The sequence below is a fragment of the Cryptosporidium sp. chipmunk genotype I genome (assembly GCF_004936735.1).
Source record: "Cryptosporidium sp. chipmunk genotype I strain 37763 chromosome Unknown contig_23, whole genome shotgun sequence".
In the NCBI taxonomy this organism is placed as follows: Eukaryota; Apicomplexa; class Conoidasida; order Eucoccidiorida; family Cryptosporidiidae; genus Cryptosporidium; species Cryptosporidium sp. chipmunk genotype I.
Window position 1 is genome coordinate 290311 of NW_027125579.1, and position 9252 is coordinate 299562.

The following is a 9252-nucleotide window of genomic DNA, read 5'->3' on the forward strand; positions in this document are numbered from 1 at the left end:
TATTAAATTAAATTCAACTTACTAATTATTAACTTGGATGAATTTTTGTACATCAAATATTAAAAATTAAATCAAAAAATTTATTGAATTCTTGTTTAATTATTACTAAGTAATTTTTCATTTAGAGACAAAACATGCCAAAATATTTATTTATTTTTTTAATTTAAATTAATTTACTTATAGGCACCGGCTATACCGTCTATATTTTTTTTTATTTGTACCGTTTACACGTTATTAGATGACATGTGGACAAGTAATATAAAAAAAAATTGATTTTTAAAAGTAAAATTAAAAACTTAGAATTGCCAAATAAATACTAGTAGAGGTGATAGTCACTAAGAATAAACCTTTCAGGTCTTGTTAGCATACAGAATTTGTAGTTTTTAGTAAGCAAATTACTGGATGCATCTGTATCTACTTTTAGATTAACAATAACGCGAGTAATGACAAACTTTAACAGGTTCAAAAAGGAAATTGAATAAGATGTATACAAAATTTGTAATAGATTTGGCTAGTACAGCTCAAATACTTTGTGGTTGTTGTTAGTAACCAAAAGACGATTAATGCTAGAAATTTGATCAAAATGATGCGTTGCAATAATCACTGAACAGTTTGGAAAGTATTTTTTCAAAATAAAGTCAATAAATGAAATGTAGCCGCCATCTTCTGTTGTTAGCCTATAATTAGGTATTTCGTCAAGAAGAAGCAGTCTGTATTTTTGACTGTTTAAAGCAAGACGAAGTAGAAGCAACATTCTTTTTTGATTTAAATTAAAGTTGAAGCTGCTTATGGGCAAGTCCAGTATTTGGAGGTTTAATGGAGAGAGAAGTAAGGGTTGGGACTCGTAGGATTTTGGTGAAAATCCGTTATCTTGAGTTCGCTGGTCATACAATAAATTCTTTTTTTTGTCAACAAGTCCGAATAAATCTAATAAATCCAAAATTTCCAGGCTTGAGCAAATTTTTTCTGAGTCCAAAACCTCTGATAGTTTCAAGTTCCCAGGAAAATCTACTTTGATTGGCACATAAGCTATGCCAGACAAAAATTCGAGCATTTTAACAGAATTCAAAAGAATATTTGGATCAATTTCTGATATCTCTGTTATGTTCTTAATTCTCTCCAATGATGATTCCTTCATCTTATAGTAATCGTCTTCTTTTTGCTTATAGTTTTTGGTTTCAGCCTCTTCATCACTGTGAAGATACTGACTGTAGAATACTCCGCTATGATTCCCACTTACGCTATCCCCCTTATAAATCGACAAGTACTTTCCTCTCTCTTGAACTTCTTTTCGAAGTCCACCCTCCAGACCTAGTAGGCCCCCCTTGACAATATCCTCTGTCCCCTCATCATCATCAGCCTCAACTCGTTCATCCTCATGTCCTATAGCCAACAATCCTCTGTGAACAGTTTTGGTACCTTTATAAATATCAATTATTCCACCTATTACCTTTAACAGAGAAGTCTTCCCGGAGCCTGTTCTTCCAATCACTCCAATAACATCACCAACTCTAATCTCCAGATTTACTTTCCTCAAACAAGAGTACTGGGCAAGGTTGCTGTAGTTATTGATTACCGAGGAAAATGGATTGTCCTTTAGTTTAAGGTGTCTGCAATCCACACTCTTCAACGTCATTAGTAAAGAAGAGTTTTCTGTAGATATAGAGCGATCAATCTCCAAGTTATTACCAAATCTGTCGTCCTGTAAAGTCTCCATGAGAAGCCTCATTCTTGTTACTGCCAATAACTCATTCTCCATCTTCACCCAGTATTTTACTGTCGATGAAGTAATCTTTGGAATTGTCAACCCCACTCCAATAATAAAAATAATCATCTGTGGAATCTCCCTCTTATTTGCTCCCGAACTCGGAAAAAATATTGGAATCAAAACGTTTATTGATGTCAAAATTACTGGTAATAAAAAATCCAACCTCAGTCTTAGCCATGCAAACATCATATTCTGGCAATAAAGTGGCGCCACCATCTCTAACGCCTTCTTGTTGCACTTGTGCATCATGTACGTGGATAACTGGTTTTGGTGAATATCGTCAATACCGAGATTAATTGAGTGTGCGAGGTCTGATACAGCTGTTTGACAATTTAGGAAGAGTAGCCTGAGCGTTCTGCATGTGTTTATGAAGTATGACAGGTAGTTCCAGTAAATGAACAACATGTATAGAAACCCAATGGGAATGTAAGTCATAGGATCTTTAAAGTTTATTACAAACGAGATAATCACAAATGCAATTACTTTGTTAACGTGGTGAAGAATTTGACCAATTCTTTTTGTGATACAGTAGTCAATTACTAGCTGGTCGTTTGAAAGATGACTAATTATACTAGATACTGGAATCACTTTAATTACTGAGTAACTTGTTAGGTACCCATATAAAATCGTATTGTGAATATAATTGGCAGATTTTAGACCAATGTAGATTTCCAAGAAAATTGTTATTACAAAGTTCACTAAGATAATCAAGCAATAGTACAGGTATTTGGCTAAGTCCTTAAGCAAATTTGGTGTTTTGTTCAAGTTGTTTATAATCTTATACTCTGTTATCTTAAACACAAATAAAGGAACCGTTGAAAACAACAGATACACGAATATCAATGACTTATTTCTCTTAATATTCGAGATCTTATTCATTTTCGTATCAAATTTGTACCTAACTTTATCATTTGTTTGAAATAAATAGTACTTTAAGGAATTTGAGATCCATTCTCCATTTCTTAGAGATATTAAGTTATCTACATCCTTCTCTATGTCTATTTTGTTCTCTCTTTTTATACTATTTGATGAACTTGACTCTGATATTAAATTCGTATCTATTGGAACGCCGTTCTTAAATACCAAATTCTCATTAATATTGTTGTTAACGAAGTATATAATACTTTTTAAGAGTTCCTCGTTTTCAGATGGATCATCACTAATCAAATCCTTCATTCCAACATTGTAGTGGCTTACAATCCTAGAATCCTCGGTAATGCCAATTGCCCTTAGCGTACATTTCTTGTTGTATTCCAATAAGGTCCCATACTTATCGTCGAATATCAGGCTTTTACAAGATTTCAAGTAAACTGTGAAAAAGAACAAGTTAAGTAAGTTGGGACTTATTGAGACCATTCCAAAACTAGAGCTCAATACCCCTGACAGCTTATCGTCTTTATTAAAAAGCGAGTAAATTATTCTACAACTCGTCTCTCTATCCAAAGCATCAAAAATGTTCTCTATTAAATAAATAACGCAGTAATTTCTTCCCAAAGGACCACTTGAGGCTGATGGTGAAGCTGAATTTAGGTTTCTATTCTTTTCAAAGTTCCTAATATGACATACTGAACTTTGAATTAGCTTACTATATAGAGACCTAGCAAAGGAAATTCTGATCCTTTGACCGGTACTTATTTGTTTACTGTTAATAATATCATTCAAATTAATACTTTTATTGTATATATCAGTATCTAACTGACAAATATTGATAACCAAGTTCCATAGGTGATAATCAAAGGGCTGATCACAGATAATCATTTCTTCAAGCTTGGAATTGTCTAAAATCCAAGACTTTTTACTAATGTAACAAGCTAACCTGGCAATTTCTCTGTTACAATTTAGCGAAACAACATTCCCTGAACCTTTAATTTTGCATCTGAGCAGAAATTTAGAGTTACAAACGTCTTCACCCGTTGAAAAACTCGCAATATCCCTAAAGAAGCTTAGGGTCTTTTGGTTAGGATCGTCTCTTTCACAATCAAAAACAATATTCAGACAACCTTTATTTAGTACCATACTTTCCCCAGAACACAAATCCTGGATCTCAACTTGCTCAATATCATCGATAGTGGTCTGAGTTAAACAATACAAATCTGTTCCATCAATATAAGAATGAGGATCAAATTCTGAGAGAATATCCTTAATTCTATTTACAGCATTTATTGCTTCTGTTATATAATAGGTCATATAGGCAATAGAAGAAATTGGCTTCACTAGAACTGGTATAATGAAACTGCAATTAGTTAGTATAGACATAACTTCTGATCCTGTGAAGTTATTGTAGTAACAATAGATGCAAATTGTCATAGAACAAAGAATCTCCATCCAATGGGCCACAATTTCCCCAACACAAAACCATAGCTTTCTACATTTATTGAATTTCATCTCTTTGGTTCTGTATTTCTTAATCAAATTCATAAAGAGAGTGTCGTTGATATGTGTAAGTACAAAGTCATCATTTTGTGAGATTGACTTGGTTAAACATGATATCCTCTCTTCCCTAGCCTCCATAAAGTACTTCTTGTAGCTACTACTTATCCACTGAGACGCTATACTTACCACACCAGTGATGACCAGAATTAGCATGCAAAGGTAAATAGATTTGGCGTTAATGAACATATTCGATATTCCAAATAAGAGAAATAAACTAAATGGAAAAGTGATAATCTCCATTCCATAGGATACAATATACTCGGCAAATTCGCCATCTACTGATACAACATTTTGAATCTTAGAGAAATCCTGTGTATCTTTAAATAAGGATTCGCGATGTTTCCCACTTAATCTCCTATTCCTCAACATTAAGTTCATCAGAAACAACGTAAGACCTCCTCTAACACGTATATGAAGTACTTCTGCGTAGTAATCTACATAAATATTGAACAGAATTTCAATAATCTGGTTGACAATTAGGCTTACTCCTTTCACATATTCTGACCCAACTCCAAAACTCTCTTTGAACTTTTTCAAAGAGTAAGCAAGGAAAAACATCGTAAGCATTAATGAGAACTTTAAAAGTAACAAAATCGTGTAGCTACCTTTGAATGCAGAAAATATCATCAAAGCTACTTTCCAAGTTGAAATATTCAACCCAGATTGATCTTGCTTATTGTTTTGGCCTTGTTCAATAGTCGTTGTATTAGTGTCATGGTAATTTCTTTTACAATATAATTTATATTTTTCATCAAGTCTCTTGGAGTCAAGCTCGACTTTGTACTGTTTTCCTACATAATTCTTGAGTTTCTCTACGTCAAACTCAACATTTTCCCAAATCTTCGCATTCAATTTATTGATCCTAAAGAAGAAAGGATCCCCTAGTAGTGTATACATTTCAGCAGTTTTGGAATTGGACTGTATTTCGACTTTTTTTTAATACACATTTCAATGTAATCGAAATATATAGATTTTGTACATACGTCCCTTTTTAACTACTCTTTATTCATAATTCACTTTGTCAGTAGTAGCAACTAGTATTTAAGTAATAGTAGTTACTTGTTTTGTTCTTGTATATTTAATAATTACTTAAAATAAAAAAGGTAATGAGTGATTAAATAAATTAGAATGAAAATAATAATGTATTAATAAACTATTAATTTTAATTAATTCCTCGAAATTTCTTTTACGACAAGTGCAATTTTAAAGATACGTATATTAATCTTATAAATTCGTTTTGTCCTCTCGAAAAAAATAATTTCTTTAAAATCTAAACTAAATTTAAAAATACAAAAAAGCTAATTTTTTGTTTACAGAAGAGAGAAATCGTTTTAATGATAACAAAAGTTGTGACAAAAAGAATTTAGAAATACTAGAATCTATGTCTTATTGATCATAATTCACGAAAAAACCCGTTTTTTTGAACCCCATCTTTTATTTAGAGCTAGCTCCAATCTGTACACATTAGACAATTAATTAACTTTACTATTACTATTTAATTTCATTGAAATTTCCCCACAACCCGTTTGACCTAAATTAAATTTAAACTATGGTACCGTACTTTCCCGCCACTCCCGCCACTCCCGCCACTCCCGCCATTTTTGTCAAAAGTCAAATAATTTTTAGAGACGAGCATTCTAGAGCAAAAATAAAATAAATTAAAAAAGAAAATGTTGGGGGGTGTTGGCGCCACATCCGGATTTAATATTATTAAACAAACACATAAGGAATGATAACTTGAATAGTAGTTAAATAATATATTTAAAATAAGAAAATAGGAAATTATTTTAGAATAATCAATTAATGGAATTACAAGAGGGAGGAAAAATAAAAATATTTTAAAAAAATAAATTCAAACTTGGAGGATAAGTTTGTAAATGGCGGGTAACTGATTACTAAAAATATTGACATTAGACTAGTTGATAATGAATTAAACTAGAAAAAGAAACAAGAGAAAAAGTAGTCAAGAATAATATTAGCATTAGCACATTGAGATAGAATTGTGATTTATACCTTTGAATTGATTAGTATCACTTTTTCTGAATAACCCCCAAGAAAAGAAGAAAGGACTTGTTTAGGAATAATAAAGGATTGATTAGAAGATAAGGTGTGAATAAAATCTTGAATTTAATCCTTTTTTTATTTTTGATCTGGTATTGTATAAGGTACTAGATCAGCAGTATAATTGAAGTTTTTTTAAAAAAAGTACAAATCTTCGAGTAAGTATGAGTACTGAATATAAGGTGGATTTTGCTTCAAAAGAGGGCATAGTGGAAAATACTGCTTATGAAGAATGCGAGGATAGAACAAAAAGTTTGAGCTTCAATAGTGATGTGAATAGTATTACTTATGACGAAGCATCCTCATCAAGTGAGGAGTATCCAGAATATGGTTTATTACGCACTCAAAGTTCTTTGGCTCCGCCGATTGAAGCCTCTGCAATTAGAGACGTAGAAGAAGCATGGAGAGCTTTGTCTAAAGAATTAGAGGAGAGCCACTCAAAACCAGTAATTCGTACTCTTGGGACTGTTTTCGTAACGAGAGAGGAAGTTGGAACAAAGGATTCTATTGAATATAGATTATTTTATAAGAATGAAGAAGGTAATAAAATTTCTCCATGGCACGATGTCCCACTATGGTTTTCAGAAACACCTCTTTTATATAATATGATTATTGAAATTCCTAAATTGACTAATAAGAAGTTTGAGATAAATACAAAGGAGGAATATACTCCTTTATATCAAGATCGAAAGTTGGAGAGACTTAGAACCTATCCGGGACCAATTCCTTGGAATTATGGTGCTTTTCCACAAACATGGGAGGATCCAAACAAGAAAGGAGACGAGAATGTTGATTTTAGTCACGGCGATAATGATCCTCTTGACGCTGTTGAAATTGGAGTTGGGCCTCTTCCACGTGGAACAGTTATGCCTGTGAAAATTCTGGGTTGTCTCGCTTTAATTGATGATGATGAGTTGGATTGGAAAGTTGTATGTATTCGTGTTTGTGATCCACACGCATCACAACTTAACGATATTACTGATGTGGAGAAGTATTTCCCTGGTACTATAGACAGAATTAGGAGATGGTTTGGGCTTTACAAAGCAGTTGAGAACAAAGATGTTGCAAAGGTTAACATGTATGGGCATTTTGGAGAACCCCAATCAGCAGAATTTGCTCATTCAGTAATATCAGAAACACATCACTCTTACTTACGCCTTATCAGAGGAGAGGCGGTGAATCCGTCATCATTGTGGATACCAAGAAATCTTTCTAATAGTGAGGAGTCGGAGTTGTGTCATACAGTATGCTCTACGAATAGCACTGCTACAGTGTCTAGCAATGACGTTCGAGGGCTTTCTTTAAATGATGATTGAATGTTATTATAGTTGTTTTTCATTAATCACCATTTCAAAATCCAAAATACACAAATATATGGCACGCGTTCTTTTTTCATATAAATATTGTGTCCTCACTGTATCTGATTATCACTAATAACCTCACTATTACTAGTCAATCAAAATTACCTACTATTACTATCAATTCATTAAATTTATTCCCATCCTTATATTCAATTTGACAAGATTTACAATATATAGAAACGACTTTTCATATAAGTTAATTCTTTTAAAACAGATTTTCATCATCTCATTATCTATCTATATTTAAACTCTTCACTCAAAATCAGCTTTTACTATCAACAAATTAGGCTTTTGATATTTTTGTAAAAGAAATTGTAGGCGTTTGGCGCCAATTACATGCAAATCACTTGTTTATATTTTGAAAGCATCCAATATTAAATAAATTAATAATATTGTCGGAATAAATGATACGGAAAATTGACAGAAAAACGCTAATAACTGAGTGAAGGGAAATTTCGAAGAAATTGAATAGTTTGTATATATTAGCTTTTGCAACATTAAGTGACTTTTTTTCTTATTCTTTCAAATTCAGTAATAAATATCATTTAGAAAATTTTCGTATTTAATGTACATGCATAAAACTGTGGGGAATTTCTGGCGGGTTGGTGGATGAAGGATAGGGATTGGATATATTTATTTTAATTGTTATAACAATATTTTTATAGTATTGTAGCCGATTTTTTAATTTAACAATGACTGAAGTATCAGAAAACGGTACAAGAGAAGAATTTCAGGATTTAGCAAAAGTGAAAAAAGAAAAATCATCTAGATTTGGTACCCCAAAGCATGTTTTATTAGGATCAATAATTGCGGTAATCTTTGGATGTGTATCTAAATATTACTTTTTTGATAGGATGGTTATAACGCAAGAGAATTCACCAAATATATCATCAATAAAGCACAATGGGATACATGCTGGAAACGAAGAAAAAACTTCAATAAAAGGAACTTTTGGAGAAGAGGAACAAATGGAGTTACTTCAAGATGATAACAAGATTACTTTAGAGCAGATTTCAAAAGAAGATTCTTTAGAAGAAAACGATGAATTAATGTTTATTCATGAAGAAACAGCTCTAGAAGATGAATTAGAGGATGATTATCGTGACGTTGTAGATGATGATGAGAGCGAAGATGGAGAGAATGAGTCTCAAATAGACTACGGGACTTTAAAGAGAATGTTAAAGGAAGATGTACAGTTAGAACTGGATGAAGGCTTTGCTGCAAAAGAATTTGAAAATGAAGAGAGTTTTGATGTTGTTGATGATGCAGAAATTGATGAGTATGAACATGAAGTTGACGATGATGTAACCGACAATATCTGGTCCGATGACGAAACCGAGCTCAAAAAGATGGAAAGTCAAAAAGAAGAACAAGAGCAGCAACAATAATAATAATAAACTCAGGCTCATTCACTTCAATAGCATTCGAATTAATATAATCATTTTGTTAGAAAGACTAGTGATTTATTATTACTTCTCGCTCTCCCCCCCCCCCCCCCCCCCCCCCCCCCCCCTCTTTGTTTTATCTAACAACAACACAAACACACAAATAATATTTTCCCCCACCCACACCCCAAAAAAAAAAAAAAAAAAAAAAAAATATAAATATATTTTATTTTTTTTTTTTTTT

General features: G+C 32.3%; 3 protein-coding genes across 3 annotated transcripts; 2 read left to right on the forward strand and 1 right to left on the reverse strand.

Moving 5' to 3' along the window:
• Window positions 1–511: 511 nt before the first annotated feature.
• Window positions 512–5098, reverse strand: ELE39_002119 (ABC transporter; the record flags this gene model as incomplete). The annotated part of the gene is made up of 1 exon (XM_067344969.1): window positions 512–5098. One exon carries the CDS (start codon window positions 5096–5098, stop codon window positions 512–514), a length of 4587 nt encoding a protein of 1528 aa, XP_067202890.1.
• A 1328-nt stretch (window positions 5099–6426) lies between these two features.
• Window positions 6427–7578, forward strand: ELE39_002120 (inorganic pyrophosphatase family; the record flags this gene model as incomplete). Its single annotated transcript, XM_067344970.1, has 1 exon — window positions 6427–7578. The coding sequence occupies one exon, from the start codon at window positions 6427–6429 to the stop codon at window positions 7576–7578; it is 1152 nt and encodes a 383-aa protein (XP_067202891.1).
• Window positions 7579–8315: 737 nt separating this feature from the next.
• Window positions 8316–9011, forward strand: ELE39_002121 (uncharacterized protein; the record flags this gene model as incomplete). The annotated part of the gene is made up of 1 exon (XM_067344971.1): window positions 8316–9011. One exon carries the CDS (start codon window positions 8316–8318, stop codon window positions 9009–9011), a length of 696 nt encoding a protein of 231 aa, XP_067202892.1.
• Between the last annotated feature and the right edge of the window lie 241 nt (window positions 9012–9252).